The sequence below is a fragment of the Anser cygnoides genome, chromosome 4 (genome assembly GCF_040182565.1).
Source record: "Anser cygnoides isolate HZ-2024a breed goose chromosome 4, Taihu_goose_T2T_genome, whole genome shotgun sequence".
Lineage (NCBI taxonomy): Eukaryota > Metazoa > Chordata > Aves > Anseriformes > Anatidae > Anser > Anser cygnoides.
Window position 1 is genome coordinate 74,156,222 of NC_089876.1, and position 18,949 is coordinate 74,175,170.

At 41.0% G+C, this 18,949-nt stretch overlaps 1 protein-coding gene across 2 annotated transcripts in view; it reads left to right on the plus strand.

The window, feature by feature from the left end:
* The window catches only part of NFKB1 (nuclear factor kappa B subunit 1), a 58,006-nt gene extending 41,958 nt beyond the window's left edge, over positions 1-16,048 (plus strand). For both annotated transcript variants that reach the window (XM_048066390.2, XM_048066391.2), the window contains exons 12-24: positions 99-221; positions 1,016-1,111; positions 2,033-2,227; positions 4,600-4,741; positions 7,598-7,712; positions 9,776-9,977; positions 11,039-11,208; positions 12,072-12,174; positions 13,039-13,160; positions 13,519-13,588; positions 13,930-14,102; positions 14,239-14,416; positions 15,142-16,048. In XM_048066390.2, coding sequence (XP_047922347.2) covers positions 99-221; positions 1,016-1,111; positions 2,033-2,227; positions 4,600-4,741; positions 7,598-7,712; positions 9,776-9,977; positions 11,039-11,208; positions 12,072-12,174; positions 13,039-13,160; positions 13,519-13,588; positions 13,930-14,102; positions 14,239-14,416; positions 15,142-15,329 — 1,877 coding nt within the window. In that variant the 3' untranslated portion in view covers positions 15,330-16,048. The remainder of the gene's footprint in view (positions 1-98; positions 222-1,015; positions 1,112-2,032; positions 2,228-4,599; positions 4,742-7,597; positions 7,713-9,775; positions 9,978-11,038; positions 11,209-12,071; positions 12,175-13,038; positions 13,161-13,518; positions 13,589-13,929; positions 14,103-14,238; positions 14,417-15,141) is intronic.
* The last annotated feature ends 2,901 nt before the right edge of the window (positions 16,049-18,949 follow it).

Below are 18,949 nucleotides of genomic sequence, written 5' to 3' on the forward strand. Positions count from 1 at the left end.
TTTTTACTAGTAATTTGTGAATACTCATCCTTTTCTGTGCATGGCTGCTACTAAGAGTGACTCCTTTTTCCATCTGTTCCTTCTCACCTGAAACGCAGATAAAGAAGAAGTGCAAAGAAAACGACAGAAGCTCATGCCAAACTTCTCAGATGGCTACGGCGGAGGCAGCAGTGCAGGAGGAGGTGGCATGTATGGCGGGGGAGGCGGCGGTGCTGGCTCTGGTAAGACAGTGGTTTGTGGGGAAGAGGGAAAGGGGTTCTGCTTTGAGAGCCTGCAGATAATTATTCTGATTATAAAAATGAAATGAGGAATTCATCAACTTCTAGTGAGATGAGATCTGACTCTCCTATCTTTATACCTGGTATAAAGGAGTAATTCCTAGAGGAATTTAGCATATTAACCCTGTTACTGCAAAGCATTATTATAAAATTAGCGATGCTTTATAGTAAATTTCTTGCTGTGCTCTATCTATTGAAACCTGAGCATATCTGAGATGCAGGATATAAGAGCAATGCTCTGATTTCTTGCAGCAGAGCACTGATGAGCTATAGATCAGCAAATGCCATCTGAACTACAATACAAGTAGCCCTTTCTTCAGAGAAGGGTGCAGAGCAGTAGTTTTCAAATCGTTACATGCATTGCTAGCAGCACATGTACAACATAACACCAAAATACAAATCTGTTGTAATCACAGTGATTTACAAGAATGGAGACAACTTGTGAGGTTTCAGTTGAGTTTTAAATGCGGCGTACTAGCGATATTACATGTGTGAGGTCTTAGGGATTTGGGGACTGAGAATGTCACTAGTCAGCCATCTAGAATTTCTCTGGGTTTTTGAAGGGGGGTGGCAGAGTGCACCTTCAGTTTGGAAAATTTGTTTGAAATGGATGGAATAAACCACAAAATGTGTAGAAAATAAAATTTCATCTCTTTAGTCTCAGTGCTCTTCTAGATTGCATTTTCATTGTTTTAGGGTGTCATTCTATTAATTCTTAATCTTTTTCCTTTCTTTAGGGTTCAGTTATCCTTCGTACGGTTACTCAGCTTTTGGAGGGATGCATTTCCACCCTGGCACAACAAAGTCCAATGCTGGAATGAAACATGGCAATGGTAAAGATGTCATTCTTGCAACAGTTTAATTGAGTTTGACCGTCTTTTTCTTTTACAGTATGAGCTGAGGTTATGCGTGTTTAACAATGTGCTGTGATGCATGTTTAACTTAAGCGTGCTGTGGAAGGTTAGCTTTTTCCCTAGAGCCACTCCTAGAACTTCTGGTAGCACAGAGGCTTGTATACATTATATTGCTCTGCTTCTTTTCAGTTGTGTCGAAGTCCACCTTAAACACTGTGTGCATTTTCCTTTTTACTGCTAACCCCTGAGAAGCAGTCACCAAAACCCCTCAGCATGCTTTATATATTCAGTGTATGCTTCAAGCACCAGCCCTTTCTCTTGCTTGAATGTGCTGATTAGGGGATGACCCAAGTACTAGACCAGATAAATGGTATCTTCCTTTGTTGCCAGTCTGGTGCTACACAGTAGCCAGAAGAAATAACATAAGAATCAATGGAAAGGTTAAGTTAATAACAAGGATGTCCCTGTCTTCCTAAAATAGAGACCCACATGAAATCTACTTGTTGAATATTCTGTAGTTATTTCTAAATTCTGAGGGATGAATTTGCTGTCAGAAAAGCAAAAGTATATCTGATTATTTTGCTAGATTTCCAGGGAATACTTCAGACTTGGATTGTTGTACTTTCAGAGAAGAGGTATTCCTGTTGTGGGTATATAAAAATTTATCTGTAAAGCAGAGGCTGGGAAAGACATAATCACTTTAGAGCAAGTCACATTGCTCCATCCGTCCCTGTGAGTTGGCATCTGGAGTATTATGATTCATGAGTGTTTACTGATAACACCTATATCAAAGTAAATTTTATGCACAGTTCTTCAGGGTTTGTTTCTGGCTAGCTGAGCTTTCATTTGCATAAAAAAGCAGTAGTATTGAACACTAATGGTATTAATTTCTGTTTGAAGGACTGTCAAATTGCACAGCTGAAAAAGATAGGAAGAGGTCTGATAAACCAAGTGACAAATGCAACATGGAGCATGACGTGAAAATGGAAACTACGGAGAGGAATGAGTGCAGAACCTCTGGTGTTAATGAGGAGAAGGAGGAGGATGCTTCATCCTGTAGAGGTGAAGTAAATGAAGCAGATTGCAGGTGGCACGGTAAGTGAACAAGTAAATATATTTAGGGTAGATCAGACTGCCAAAGGGAGCAAAGCTCGTGTTAAAGGCCTGGAAACTTCATAACGTCTGCTGCTGTTTTCAAAATATGATAATTCTTCTTTGAGGAAACAGTTCCCCCAGATCTCAGGTCCCTCCCCACACATGGTTGGGTAGATAGTCCTCCACCTTTGCTTTGTACTGTCACTGGCCAACTGAGCTTCGGCTTGCCGTGCAAGGAGATGAGATAGCTTAGCCTGCTGGGCATATTTAACACTGCATTGTAATAACGCTGTCTGAGGTTCACTGAAAACAGTGTCAGTACTTGGAATACTATTCACGGGTTGACTTGGCTTTTGATGTTTGACAGGCTTTAATGGATGAGTATAAAGAATGTCTGTGTGATTTCTGTGTAGTCCTTCATTGTAATTCTGCTGTTAAATTGCATGCGAAGTAGCATGAAAGGTTTAAATTTAAAATGTAAACCGTATTTGTTTTCATGCAACGAGTACACAGTAAAATAACAGTTTGGTAGCAAACCTTTTATGCATCAAACCAGCGAACAAAAGGGGAGGAAGGCAGGAGTAGTTAGTAAGAACAGTTTAGAAGTAGATTTTAAATAAGTGAAAACTACAAATCACCCTTTCACAGGCAGCAAGACTTCCTTTTCCTGCACATCTACAGGCTATTTTTTTCTAAAGAGTTGCTAATCACTTTTTTAAAGGCCTTGAGTAACCATGCTTCTCATCACATTAAAAAAAAAAAAACCTTCAAAAAAAAAAAAAAAAAAAAAAAACGATTGAACTTCTAGAGAGACGTGGTAGTGGTAAGAATTGAGTGGTAAGGATTTTTTTTTGTTTGCTTTCAGCAAGTGCAACGTGATCAAGACCACTTCTGTTGTTCTGTCCTTGGTCAGGGAGAGAGCATGTTATCTTTTGGGTATCAGTCCTCTGTGGCACTTGCTATTAACAGCCCTGCAGACTGTGGCTTGGGAAACCAGAGCTGCATAGTAGATGGGTTGTATTTGTAAAAACCTCCAAGGTGTAGCTTCTTGTGGTCTGAGGAGTTGATGGTGCTCTAGAGAAAAGGTGAAGAACTTTCTGCTTGTGGTTCTGGTTGTGATGAATTCTGTGACTGATTCAAAGAGCAAAATCTTTGGCTGATATGTGAAGTAAAATAATTTCACTTTAGGAGTCACCAAAGAGAGTGTTGTTCCTGAGTAATGTACATTGTGTAGGCAGGCAGCTGGCTATTACTTTTCCTTATCTATTGTAATTGCTTGAAAGGAGACAATTTCAGTTTCCAGATTACGTAAAGAATAGATGCAAAAGAACAGGCTCCGTGAAATGGCTGCTGCAGGTTAGAACATCATAGTTTTTAGACTAAAAGATGCTATCTTCTGGTATTTTGAAGGATATTTTTTCTATGTGCTTGCCATGCGAAAGCAGAGGTTCAGCATCCAATTTTTTTGGACATGCATATTTTATGAGAAAAGACAGAATTGCTTAACACCCTTTACCTTGGATATGTGGTGAACATCTATTTATTAGTGTTTAATAGTGTTAAGAGGTAAACAGCAAATAACAATATATCAGTCTAGGCACATAGCATAGGAACCACAGTGATCTATGGCCCAGAACAATAAGCTTCATGGATAGCCGAGTAAGCTGTTGGCTTACAGAAATGATGTGTTCATTCTCACCAGGGATACGCATCTGAGACTAAATCCCTGGTTATGTGTAGCTGGAAATCCTGGGTATTCCCTCCCTACATGTGCTTTAAATGACAACATCTGTTTTACTTGTTTGCTGTTAGTGATTTCGAACCTTACATGGTTTTATAGAAACATGAAACTGTTGAGAATACAGGCTGGTTTCGGATAATACTACTTCCCAGAATGACGACTGTGGTTTGAAAGTTCATCTGTTTCATTTTCGCTAGTTTCTTGACAATACAGAACCACAAAGGTATTGGCAGAGCAGCTAGGGTGACCTTTTAAGTGTTCTATGGACAAGAGTCCTTAGCTGTTGCTTATATCTAAGATCCAAGTTTCTGCTCCTTTTGTTTCATTGCACACAAATGCATGTAAATGGAATGAATTCAGTGCCATTCAAACTGAAGGTGGCTTCCAGAGTTGCACCATTCCCAGGGTTCCTACTGCCTGAATGCTCAGAGTGCACCTCCTTTTCCTTCCCAGAGACTCATTCCCTCTGTCCTGTCCTCTCAGCAGTAGTTAACAACCTGTCTCAGTGAATCAGCAAATAATGTTTCTGGTTTGCACTTTGTATTTCTGTGGCAGCACAAACCCCTGCCAAAAGAGGGAGGTTTTGCAGGGAAGACAACCGAGCTGATGAAGATAAAACTTTGCCTTGCAGATGGTCCCTTCCTGGAGAAGGCAATGCAGCTTGCCAAGCGCCATTGCAATGCTCTCTTTGATTACGCTATAACTGGAGATGTGAAGATGCTGTTGGCTGTTCAGCGCCATCTCACCGTTGTCCAGGATGATAACGGAGACAAGTAAGTCATTGCTGGCAAGGACCTCTGCTTGCTGGCCTGAAAATCACCTCTTTGATGGCAGTCAGTTTGTCCCATCTCCTGTGGGTGCTGGTTGTGGATTACAGCACCACTCAAATGAACATCAATCAAATGAACATCATTCCCCTTTCTGCTGTTTGGGAGAGGTACAGTTGCAACTTAGAAATCTGTGCTGCTTTTGCAGAAAAGTTGCTTCCATCACAAAGTTTGTTCATCCTGTACCCCTCAGAAAATAACCTGAGTATCAGTGTGTGTCAAAGATGTTGTGAGTCTGCCTGCCTTCTTTTTACTTCCAGTCATCGCAGTGTGAAGTGCTGTGCTCACATCATGAGACACAGCTGATGGGGATCATCAGCTTTGTGCTGAAGGAGAGTGGCCTGCTTTTTATTCCATGCAAATCCTTAACTTTTCATAGGGAATTTTAAGTTGCAGATGTGCTGGGAGATGTAGAAGTAATAGCTAGTGGGTCCTTGCTGCTTTTCTCCCACTGACACCAGTTTCTTCCCAGAGGACTGTATTTTGTTCTTGCTTGTGTCTGTAGTGTACTGTTGTCTTCCACGAGATTGCATGGATGTTCGGGGGGTGCTTTGCTGCTAATATTTCCTGACCAGTCCTTCGATAACATGAGCTGGAGTAGAAATCCATTTTGCTGCTCTACAGCTATGCACATTTTGTGGGACTCGAACTGAAATACAGCAAGGATCAGATTATTAGTAGTTATTTAAAAGCAAATTCAATGGAAGTGATTCTGAACACAAACAAAGATAACCTCTCTTGGGTAAGCAAGTGACATTTTCACATTGTCACTGTTTTAGCTGGCAGGCTTTGAGCAGCCCCTGTGCAATCTCTTATGTTTCCTTAAATTGCAGTATTTTGTACAGTAGAAGCCCTGTAAGCCTTAAGGTCTCTAACTAGACGGAAAATTATAAGTGACTGAAACAGGCCTACCCTACTGTTTGATTATGCTGTGAGAGGCTACTACTTTCACTCTGCTTTCGGTGAAAACAGGCCTCAGATTACTGATAAACAGCATACATAAATAGTGCAAAATCACAGCTAGCTACTTGCTTTGCTTCCCAATTGGCAACCTAATGTCTGCTTTGAGGAAAGCAGCAATATAGATGAGGCAGGTGCTAGCAACAAAGCCTGCTAGCACTTGGGACAATACAGCTTCTGTGTGTGTTTGTTTTTGTTTTTTTATTTGTTTTTTGGAGGGGAAGGAGTATTGATCTCAGTCCTAGCAAGCAGGACCTACATTTAAACATCAGTAAGGTGCTACCCAGATTTGGATTTGCAGGGCATTTCAACAAAGTCAAAGTACTTAATCGTGATGATAAATAGTTTCAAGATGTACCTGCAAGTATGCGAGGCTCAAGCTCATGTGACATTTCTCCTGGGAAGGAGTTTAGTCTATGAGCACGTAATACATATAAATTATTCTGCAGCTATTTAACAAAACAAAAAGTTTTGGTGATTGCTTTGCAGCTCTCTCACAGGAGCTGTTAAAAAAAAAAAGCCAAATTTCATAAATCAGTTCTGCCAAACATTCATTTTAGTCATTAAAATTTTGTGGCAAAGACTATAAATTTTTTGCTTAAGCCATTAAAGAAATGTTGCTGACAACAGTTTTGCTGATCTTTCATCAGAGTAGTCTTGAGGGAATGAAAATACCTTCATTGGGACCCTGTGTTGTGTTTTATGGCTCTGAGACAAAATACATTAGCCTGTGATTAGCATATATTTGCAGTGAGCACGCAGCAGCACTCACCCGCTGTTACTGCGTTCGTACCAGTACCACCGATCTCGTGAAGTCCGAGGGCATTATGACACTTTGCCTCCACGGGGCTAAATTAAAATATTTGCTTCAGGAAAGAGAAGTAAAGGCAACAGAAGAGCAAATTGTTTCTAAGGTGAGATGTCCTGTGCTGATGTTGCGTGTCTCCAGCACTACGCTAAAAAGAATCTAGAGGCTGGCCACATCAGATAAGGGAGAGCTTGGTAAGGTATGTTTCAAAACAAAGAGCATGGCTTTGAAATGACATCTCAAGGGAACGAGACAAATCGAGCTCTTGTGTAGAGGGGCGATGAGATTCACAACCTGCTTTTCTCCTGGCGGTGTTTTGCATGGCCAGCCACTCTGGCTGGAGCTGGCTCTAGAGCAGAAAACAGGAAAGGCTGCTGCGTCAGCCCAGTAGAAGTGGAGCCTTGCTATGCAGAGTAACTCACGTCCTAAAACAGTTTTTTCCTTCAACATGACATCTCTGGCCACTGCTGCAAATCCTGTGGCTGTTAGTCACCGGGCCCAAGGCCCTAGTCATTTTCTGTTTGAAAAGGAAGAAAAGAAAAACCCACAGAGCTGGGGAAACCCCCAAGGGAAAATCTGCTTGGGTGGTAGAGACTTGTGGAAATTCTGGAGGAAGGTTTTGACAGTAAGAGATGTTCATGCGCTGTGTAATTCAAAACATGAAGAAAAAAAAAAAAGGCACAAAAACTGGGGATTTCAAACAAGTTCTGAGACAATTCTTCTTACATGATAAAAAGATTTTACTTATTAGACTAGTAAAGTCATACTCAGGACCCGCAAAATCCAACCTGATTCTGCTTTTGTGATTGAAGGGTTAAACACAGCTATGATCTGATTAGCCTTTTTTAATATTAGGATTCATTTTAGGTGCTGCTTTTTAGTGCTGGATTCAGGACTTCTAATAGTCAAATGTTTCTATCAGAATTCAGTCAGATGTACAACAAAATCTTAGATTTTATAGAATACATTTGAAAATACTTAAATAATCTGTTAAATATCTGAAAATAATCTGTTTGTTTTTTTTTTTGTTTCAGTGTCCTTCATTTAGCAATTATCCACCTTCATACAGAACTGGTTAAAAACCTCTTGGACGTGATCCCAGATTTGAATTATAACGACATTATCAACATGAGGAATGACCTTTATCAGGTATGCTGTTGTGGTGGGATAGGTGATGTTGATTGTTCTGCCAGCAATAATTGTGCTACTTGCCGTCTTATTTTTCTTCTGTTTATTGGAGTGAGCCCAGGTCAGACTGTAACGCAAACCAGCTGAGAAATTCACAGAGGAACACAGTGACACGTTGTAAGGTGGTGGAAGAACAGGAGCATGTTTTCACTGTTTTAATTCATAACTCCCCTTGATGTTGAGAGAAACATCTCCATGTGTTTATTTTAGGGTAGACCCCAAATACTAAGTTCTTCAGACTATGTCTTCATTATTTGGCTTCTCTGTTATTAAACCAGTGGTACAGATTACAGACAACTCCGGGCTCTTTTAAACTTTTCAACATAGGATAAGTCAGGATGAGTTGTCGGTTGCTGTGAAAGCTGTAACAAACTCTGCCCTTCCTGTAGCCCGGGTGGTACCTGTGCCCATCATATGAGCACCAACATTTCCCTTTCATTTCTTGGTTCACAGTGTATCAGAAAACAAAGGAAAACATCCCCATACCTTTTACCTAGTAGAAAAAGACCTTTTAGCAGCCTGGCACAGTTCTCTCTCAACTTGATCTAGGACACAGTCCGAGTTTTTTGTATTTTAACTCAGATGGGCTTTAAAAAGAGCTGTGGAAACCTGCCTGTAAAAGAAACTCTTTTCAAGTGTGTGCACCATTCAGTTGTCCCAAAGGGAGCCAGCTGGACTTTGCATGGCAGCACTCCTGACATTTGTGCCGTTTCCTTCTGTTCAGCTCCAAGCTGTAAATGGCAAAGCCAGGACTTTATGCTACACAGATAATCCCAGAGGGTTTATTTTGACTTTTTTGTTCTCTTTCACATTTCATTTTTATGTTCACATAAAGGAAGTTTGAAATATGGAAGGCAATGAAAGCAAGAAGATTCTCAATTGAATTCTGTGTGCCCTCTGTTTAACAGAAATAGGAAGCAAAGCTGTGCTCCATGCAAGACATAAATCTAACTGCCAGGACCTCTACAGCTGTTCTATTTCTACTTAAACCTTAGGCCAGTGATGGGAGGAAATGTAGGTTTAAGCCAGGATTTTTCTTCTCTACAGATATTCTGAAAGATGAATCCTACACGTATCCTGTAAATTCAGTAATTGCAAATGTGCTGGCAATTCTGTTAACAAACACAAGCTTATTGTACGAAGCTGGAATTAGTCCTTTTTATTAGGCATATCTGTTAATGTCAGAATAATAGGACAGAGATGGAATCTCGTGCGTTTTTTCAGATTATATTAGTGTTAGGAATATGATTTCCCAAACCTCACTGGAATGCCTTACTGTTAAATACATACATCTTTGACAGTGTTACCCATGATGATGTTTACTGGCAAGTTGGTCAAGAATGCAGTATACAATCAACATTTGGAAATACTTGAAACCTCTCAGCCTGAGATCCTCTCTGTGCTGCAGGTGTCTTTGTGCAAAAATGGAAAACCTGCAAATAGAATCAGCTAGCTAGGCAAGATGCTGTGTAATCTGCACTTTGACAAATGCACAGAACAGCAAGAGTTTCTGTCTAGAGTCATTTTAAGGGATACGGAGATCCTAAACCCATGTCTCAGAACCTGCTTTTTAGGAACAAAATTAGAGCATGGTTTAGTGAGAAAGGCAGACTTTAAGAGGTTCTAGAAAGCACGTGGACTTCCTCTGTAGTAGGAGCTTGGCTATAGGGCAGCTGGAAGCAGGGTTACAGCACCTGGGTACAGGGATTATCCCTGGGACATTTCCCAAGTCCTTTGCACCGCAACTCCCTAAGGGCCAGGTCAGTCCCCTGGTCTTAGAGAGTAGGCAACGTCTTTCTTCCTCCCAAAGTCTGAGTGCTGATGGCAGCAAGGTGGCTTTTATTTCAAATAAAAACCCTATCTGTAGTGTACAGTAGAAAAAAGTACGTGCACAAACTTTTCACCTGTGTGAGCTTTAAAGTGGAGTAACATCTCACACAAGGAGCTTTTGTTGGGTTAAGAGATCTCTGGTCAGTGTTGTGGCTGCTGCTCATCCTCTCATGGCTCACTTCTGTCACTTCCAGACCCCCTTGCACCTGGCAGTAATCACAAAGCAGGCAGAGATGGTGGAAGACTTGCTGAAGGCTGGAGCAGATGTCAGCCTTCTGGATCGCCACGGTAATTCTGCCCTACATTTAGCTGCTGCTGAAGGAGACGACAAGATTTTGAGTCTACTCCTCAAGCATAAGAAGATACCTTCGATGGTCGACCTTTTCAATGGTGAAGGTAGGTGAAGGATGACAGCTGTGTTTTACGCTTACCTACTAGACGAGCACACCACCATTTCTGAGAACGGTGCTTGAAAATAGCACCTTCCCCCTTTGTGCACACAGTAACCTTTGCTTTTATATGCCTGCAGTCACAGATGAGAGAACAGAGATGTATAGGTTTTCTGGTTACACAGAACATAATGATTGATAATGTCCATATTATACAGTATGGATTTGAACTTTTTGTTACTGTGAATATTTTAATCTCACAGAGTTTCAAGCACTGTGTTCCTTCTGGCATGCCTTATATAAGCACTGCTTAAACATCCTCCCCCTGCCCCCCAAAAAAGAAGTGGTTCCTCCTCTCTAGCGAATGAAATCCCCTCAAAAATAATTTCTGGACTAGTGTCAAGTTTCACACCTAGCACTTTTTGACCATGCAGAATTAGAGCTTATAAAATACCCACAAAGACCCAAGTCTCCCACTTCTCAATGGCACAGGTCATTTCAAATTAGTACTCTTGCACTAGATGGTAAGATGTCTGACGTAGAGTGTCATTATGTGATTTAAAAAAAACCTGTGTTAAGTTCCTCAGAAGGGTTATTTATTTTTACTTTTTTTTTTTTTTTTTAATATAAGGCTTTATTATTCTCTTTTTGAGCCACCACGGTTGATTATGAGGTGATAGGGCTGTCTGACCTTACAGAAGCATCAGTTATTCCCCAGAATATTTCTCGACGGGATTTAATCTCCTTTAAGGCAAAAAGATGGTCTAGGTGAGCTCTTCAGTTCCCCCCTTCTGTTCCACCTTCCGATTTGCTTTTTTTTTTGTGTATGGCATTGAGTCACCATCAGCAACACAACTAGTTCCAGTTTATGCACAAAGAACATTTTTATTAACACCATCTTTAGTACATAGACAAGCAAAGTAAGTCACTTGTGCTCAGGTAGCTACAGTAACTCTCGGTCATGTTACAGACTCTTAAGGTATGCAACCACTTAAAATCTGATAATTCTGACATTTCTGTACTTGTCAAATATTAATGCACACGACGAATGGGTTTTGCGTTGTGTAGGTCTCTGTGCAATTCACATGGTGGTGATGGCAAACAGCATGTCCTGTCTCAAACAACTGATTGCTGCTGGAGTTAATGTCAACGCTCAGGAACAAAAATCTGGACGAACTGCATTGCATTTAGCTGTTGAACTAGAGAACATCCCTTTGGCGGGCTACCTGTTGCTTGAGGTGAGGGCAGAATTTCTTTCTCCCAGGTCTTTTCAGTTATGTATTTTAAAAGTCACAAAAATATGCCAGTGTTTCTGTGGACCAGAAGCAATGCTTTTCTCTGTTTATTGACGTGAGTGCCTAAATTGGGATAATGGCAAAATTATTGCTGACGTTATTATTACTTGTTGAGCACTGCCGATGAACCTTTTGCGTAAGTTGAGGAATGCAGTTTGTGACCCTGACCTGACTGCATGTGCCATGTTTAATTTGCACTGCGTAACCCCAGCAGCCCACGAACCCACTCAGGAACAAGTGAATCACTTAGCATTGCCAAGTGGAATGCGTATACAGATGTGCACAGAGAGATAGCTGTGTGTATCCATAAATATTTGTCTCATCTCTTTAACACCTTGAGCTTAGTGCGTTTAATTGTGCACACCCACCGCTCACCACGGTAGCTCTCCTGAGTATCTGCACAGATGTGCTGCTACTGGCCTGTCTGCTCTTCTCCTGAAGGGCAGTGGGAAGGCAGAGTTCGGCGACCTCCAAATGTTGCAGGTAATCAGATAATAGTTTTATTATCTGATTATTATTACAGGATGCAAAGTGGCTTTTGAATTTTATCTACCCGACCTATTTGGGTTGATACGCCGTGTCTCCTGCCATAGTTCTAAGTGTACAACCACCATCTATTCTTGTGTGCAGAGAGTTGTAGTTACTTTCTAATTCCTTCTTTTCAGACAATGATTAGAGTTTTTATGCAAACAGGTGTGGAATGGTGCTTATTTGCACAGTAGCAATGTTTATGGAGACACGAGTCTCTGCAAGTGTATTGTATAAATGAATAGCACTTTTCTTTTTCTCTTGCAACAACAACTTAGACTGATGTAGACGTGAACAGCACTACATATGATGGGACAACACCTCTTCACATAGCAGCTGGAAGGGGCTCTACAAAATTGGCAGCAGTTCTCAAAGCAGCAGGTATGGAATCAGATATTTGCAGGAGCATTTTGTTTAACTGTGGCAGTTCAGGGTAGGAGGCTGCACACAGAAAAGAACGAGCTCAGAGCAGAAGACAGATATTAAAGACGGAGGTTTGTTTCTCCACGGGGAAGTCCTACTTTCAGGTCCTCTGCTACTCTTTAGCACCATCTAATGGCTGAAAAAGGCAAATTAGTTAGTCATGGAAAAAAAAAAACCTCCCAAGCACTCTTGAAAGCTTTCAAGCATGTCTTGTGTACTTTTTTTTCTATCTGAAGAAGCAGAGACCTTGTTACATAGTTGGGATATGGGCTGGACTGCTTTAAAGACAGAAAGAGATTACTGAAACATAAGTTTGTTAGTGTCTTCTATTTCATATCACTGTGGTAGAGTTATTTTGAATATCTAGTGGAGCATTTTTTCAGTTCTCTTTAGACCCTTAATACCTGAGTTTTCTCCTTTGACGCAGAAGTCCAAGCCTCCCACTGCTCTAACTGTGTGCTTGGTCTTTTAATAATATTCATACTTATCTCTGACACTACAAAAAGAAGCATCACAACACTGCTTCAGGACGTACACAGTCCTGAGCCAAGAACAGGACTGGAAGTCAGTTTATATAATCAAAATCTTTCTTTGGGCCTTAACATGCTGCTTGCCATTTTTTTCCTATCTGTTTAACAGAAAGTAGCATTTTTACAGGGATGAGATAGTATTTAACTTCAGCTGATTGAAAACATTGTTTGCTGACTTAAACTGTGTTTAGCTTGAGTAGCTAAATTAGCAGATTTGCAATTCAAAACTTAGAATACATGTTTTAAGTATTGAAGCATTTTCTTAGGAGTTTCTTGCACACTTGTTTTCCAGGTGCAGATCCTCACATTGAGAACTTTGAGCCACTGTTTGATCTAGAGGATATGAAAGATGATGATGATGATGAAGGAATAGTACCTGGGACAACACCACTGGATATGGCGTCCAATTGTGAGGTATGTGATCTTTCCTCTGTTGTTTTGTTTTGCTTTTTTTAAGTATTAGATGATAGTTCAGCTCTCCCCCCCACAATTCCTTTAATTTCTTCCACAGTCATTTAAATGTTTACAAACTATGGGAACACCTGAATTGACATCAAAAATAAACTTACTGAGCCACAAAAAAAAATAAAATATGAAAATAATAAAAATGAAAATAAAAAATGAAATACTACTGGGATTGTACTGGAAGAAAGCCCCACTTTGCAGACTACTTTTGTTGAACAGGATTGTATAAACAATACACTGTGACTTGTCAAGATAATGGACAAATAACCAGGTTTTGCTAAATACTGACTTTAATGTATTCTCTTAGGTGTACGACATATTAAATGACAAGCCTTACAAACCAGCAGCAGCAGTTTCGAAGGACTTACTGACACAAGGTATCATCTGTAAAGATAATTACTAGAGGGATATTGTTAAGTTAACAGCTGAGTACTGAAAGCATATTTGCAGAAGAAATAACCCCACCATTCCTTGTAAGTGAGCTGGGGAGGGAGAAGAGGGATACCCTTCCCCGTACACACATCCTTAGAATGAGCATGATTCTGTAAAGAGGTAGGTCACAAGGACACAAGGTACTAAATTTTCAAGATTATACCAATATATTAGTAAACCCCAATGGACACTAAAATAGATGCTCTTTAATTTGGCTTTGTTTCTGCTTAGAAATGAACTGGTGCATGATTCGTATAAATAATAAACATATTTCTCTGTTCCCCAGGACATATAAGAGAGCTGAATGAAAGCATCAAGATGCAGCTTTGCAAAGTATTGGAAGGACGTGACCCAAGCAAAAACTGGTTTACTCTAGCACAAAAGCTGGGTCTTGGCATACTTTGTAACGCCTTCAGGTTGTGCCCTTCCCCATCAAGAACTCTGCTAGATAACTATGAGGTAATGTGGCTGTTACAGGTTATAAAGAACACACTGCTGTGTGCTGAGCGTCATCCTCCTCCACAGCGCGACAGTGCGGCCCGTTGGTTTTAGCTAGCCTGGGTGGTGCTGAGCATCTGCTGTTGTCTTCTCTTAGGTTTCTGGTGGTACAATTGAAGAGCTGAGTGCTGCTTTGAGACAGATGGATCACACGGAAGCCATTGAAATCATTCAGAACGCACAATCCATCTCGCAAAGGCAGCCTCACCAGGAGGACAACACCATAGAAGCTCTTCTTTCATCATCTCCACCCACCTTTGCAAAGAGGGACACAGGTAAAATTGACAGCAAAACATCACGAGTTTCAAACCATTTTTTCTCGCCCTGCCTGGCCATGTTAAGTAACGAAAACATTTGTTTCCTCCTGATGCCCTGTTCAAAGGCCAGTTCTGCTGCCAGCACCCTAATGTAGACATTCACGCTACATGCAAATACTGTAGATAGTTCTGGTGGAAAAAAGCAAACACAGTAACTCCATCCTAGTCTAACCTTACGCTTTATAGAACATTGTTTGTTCAGTCATGGAATGAATGTTCACACCTTTCAGAACTGTGCTTGTACATATTTGCCTCTTTAGCTTAATTTTACCCCTTAGACTCTTTAACCCCTTAAAGAGGGGTTCTGCTGCTTTGCAACATGAATGGATTGCATTTTTTTTTTTTTTTAAACAGCTGTTTTGAAAAATACTACTGAACTCTGTAATATGGTGACCACTGTTTGAGTCATACCGAGACCTCATCACACCTTCAGCTTGGATAGGGCTCTCTTGCAGTCAGACGCTCCTTTTGGGGATCTTGCACAAATGACTGCTGCTGCTGATCACATGCTCTGGTCAACTAAAAACATCCAGCTCAGCTTTTCCTATTGCTATATCTAAAGCTACAGTTATTTTCCTATACAAGAGCTTTAACCTAGTGGGTTGTATTCCTCTGTTTTTTCAGGACATTGCTGAAGCAAAGCAAACAGTAATGCATTTCCCTTCTCTCTCTGTCTCTTTCAGGTGAAGTTTATAATAGCAAATTTCAAGACAATGAAAGCACATGCGACAGTGGTGTGGAGACCTCCTTCCGCAAACTGAGCTTTACTTACTCAGACTCTCTGAACAGCAAGTCATCAATAACACTCAGCAAAATCAACCTCGGCTATGGACATGAAAGCTCAGTGCAAAGCAATTATATAGCTAACTAGCAATACTCAATTAGCAATATGCAGACACAAGAACAAACGTGACATTTAGAATTACACCGGCACCATCCCAGCCAGAGGGAAGTAAATTCACAACCAAAAACACTCTGGAGGAACCACACACGAATCTGAACCAATGGGAACTTCAGTGTGCAACGCCTGGCCATTGCTTCCTTCCTCAAGTGCATTTAATTTTATCCACTTAACAAGCCACGTACCAGAACCAGGGCTCTACTGCCACACCAATACACGGGACCAGACACTGAATGACTGACGGAGCTCTCCTGGCATGTGAGGATTTTCTTTTATAGATGAAAGTCACTCCTTGTTAAAGCATAATAGCAACTCACTTAACACAAAGAGGTAAGGCACACAGAGCAATCAAAGGATAGTTTCTAGCTGCTCCCTTCATAATTTTTGCAGCACACTTGTCTGAAAAAAAACTCATAGAATGACTGGCAAAGAAAAATCATGACTTCAATTGCAGCAATGACAACTCAGAGAGAAAAGAGAATGCTAAAGCAAAGAATCTTGTATAGTTCAAATAATGTATTTAAACCTAACTTTTGTGCCTCTTATTCAAAAAAAAAATCAAGTTTGGCATTTTCCTACTTGTAAATAGTTTTTTATATCAGTTCCTTTCAAAAAAAAAAGTGTGCTTTTTAAAAGCTTATTTTTATTTTACTTTTATAATAAAAACCCAAAATGAAATCCCTTGTCTACACTTGCTGTCATTTTTACATCTTTCAAATTGAGTTACTGAAGATTTAGCATTTCAGTTTTAGGAATTGATATAAAAATAAGCTGATTTCACAGTACTGAAATAAATGAAGGGTAGAAAGCCACTTGTCTTCAAGCTTGAGTATCTTTTACAGGGTGAGACCAGGAGCATCAGCTACTGCTGAGCATCTGTGCTTTGGAACTAAGCCTCTGTTTGTGGTCTTGGTTAGATCTCTTCGCGTAATTATGGCAGCACAGAGCCATTTATACTGAAACCAACTTTGGAGCATCTCAACAAAACCATAGCGATGGTTCTTCCTTGGGCTATCTAAAAACTCTTCTATGACTGTGTTCCTGAGCAGTGTTTCTTTTTGTTTCATGGTAATTGCGGTGAGTGAGGTGGTGAGTAATGCTTACAGATGTTGGCCCTACTAAGCATACAGAACAGGCATCAGATTTCATTATGAGAATGCAAAGCACCGTTATACCGTACCACTTACTTGTAGTCAGCTGTTTTGACACAGAGGTGGAGCGCTGACAGTGGTGTTCTTGGTTCACAGCAGTCTTCAGTAACCTGGTGTAGTTCCTGAGAAAAGTAATCAAAATAAGCCTTGAGAATTTTTACTTATCAGTATTTGCTGTAATGAATTAAGCCATGGTCAGTGAAAAAAAAACTTGTGAAATAATTTCATATTCAGCTGAATTACATCCAGACAAACAGGATGCAGAACAGCAGAAAAAACCATGCTTTCTTTCAATTGCCATCTGTATAACCTACAGATGCAGTGTCATAGGTGGGTGGATTTTTGTTCAATGAATGTAGTTGTCTGTTGCATTCCAACTGCAACTATTTTTTTATGCAGAAACAGTAAAAGATCTCATGTCCTGGGACTGGAAAAGCTTTTTCAGCCCTATCAGAGTTTCTGAGTCAATGTACCTTCTACTGTCACGTTATTTCCAGCACAGCTCGGGGGGGCGGCAGAGACTTCCATCGAGGTTTCTACAACCTTGCAGGTCCCCAGGGCAAGCTGTCTGGTGATGAGCACCTTTTGCCTTACTTCTGGCCCTGCTCTGCTTTTAAACCAGCAGAAGATGCTTGGGTCTGTATTTTCTTACGTACTTCATGGCCAAATGCTGCATAACTGTTATTCATCAGGTGAGTGATCATGCAACGAACAGCAGGAGAGCTGTCTGAGGCCCCCTATATTCACATACTGTAAATGACATGCTAGTTTCTTTCCTTGCAGTCCCTTTGAAGCAACTCTGTTTCAGTCTATTTAACAAAACAGGCTTCAGACCTTTTTTTTGTTTTTGGTTTAGCTATAGAAAAATATTAATTTAAAATCATTCTCACTAACTCAAACAGGAACACTAAACTTCTCTGTGACAGAGTAAGGTCACATAATACAGCAGCTTTTCCCATCTCCTTTAACCGGAGGCACTTTACGTATGTGCTGCAGCCATGCAGTTTGTCAGGAGCAGGCAAGAGCAGGAGGCAGAAGCCACCAGCAAGCACAGGGCACACTAAGTGTCCTGACACCTAGTAGGAGACACATTTGTTTCTTTTTGTGTCGTTCCAGTCTGGCAGAGGGAACTTAGCAGAGCGCCCACTGTTTACCTCAAGCAGCTCAGTTAACAGAAAATGCCCATACACGCAGCTTTGTGCTTTCTGCCTTACCTTTATCCCTGTTGGTAGGTGGTCAGCCTGTACGGGGCACGCTGCCTTGTGCTGCTGGCACCTGGAAGGAGGCCAGCACCACACCAGGGTGGGAGTGCCAGAGCACCCTGCTGCCTCCTTGCAGCCGTGAGGAAGAAGCAAGCACACAGAAGAACCGCGCTCTGCGAGAGAAAGTACAAGCAGTGCAGACAAGTCTTAACAGAAACATGTAAAGCTGCTGTGTTCCTCATAATAATTAACTACTACGAGAGACTGATATGCCTCATTCGCTCCCCTCAGACACAGATTTATCCTTACATCTGGAGCAGAAAGAAGTGCTACTCCTGTTTCCCAAGTGTGACAAAATAAACCAAAAAAACAGGCCTGCAAGAGCCCGGGAGCTCACTGCCCAAGTGCTCCTGTCTAGAACTGGGTTATACAGAAACCTGTCTCACTCGGCACAGTAAGTTCAAGTGTGGACCTCACTACACCCCGCAGGCCTAGGTGTTGTCCCCATCTACTCCATATTACCTCTGAGGAAACAAGAGGTTCTGGGCTACAGAAACAAGGCCCACACCGCAGAGCTCTCTTCTAACATCACTGTGCAGGAAGCCTGCTGTGCACAAATAAAACACCAGAGGTATGGCCAAAACGCATCAACCAACAACTTCAAACAGATCCTAACAAGCCTGCATCGCCGTTTTGTCCCTCTGAGTGCTAGTCACACTTCTCCTTGGCAGAGAATGCAGAGATTGATCTGGAAATGCTTGCAATGCTCTAAGGGATCAATACCAAAAAAAGACTAATTAATTAAGCTTTTTCTCCTGGTCCATAGGGAGACATGACCTTTGGGCATCCTCAATCAAGTTTATTATTAACGTATAAATAAATTACAGTGAGGATCAAAATCGGAAATAATTCTAAACAATCTGCACTTGTGGTAATTGGGATCTGGTACATCATTTTGCTACTGTACTACAGTAACAGACACCAGAAACTTGTGGAATGGAGCAAAAATAAACTGACAACAGAACTCTACACATCTTCTCTGCGTTTGGTGTATAAAGGACTATTCAGAAAGTACAACTGACCTTTATTTTTTAGAGTCACTGCCACAGCTGTAAGTTTCCAGTGTCGTCTTATGATGTATTCAGAGACTTGAAAGCTAAATGTGATAGTGGAAAGTTATAGGCAACATTCAGAGATTCTGTAGACTGTGGAGAGGATCTTACTTGCATGTAGTGGT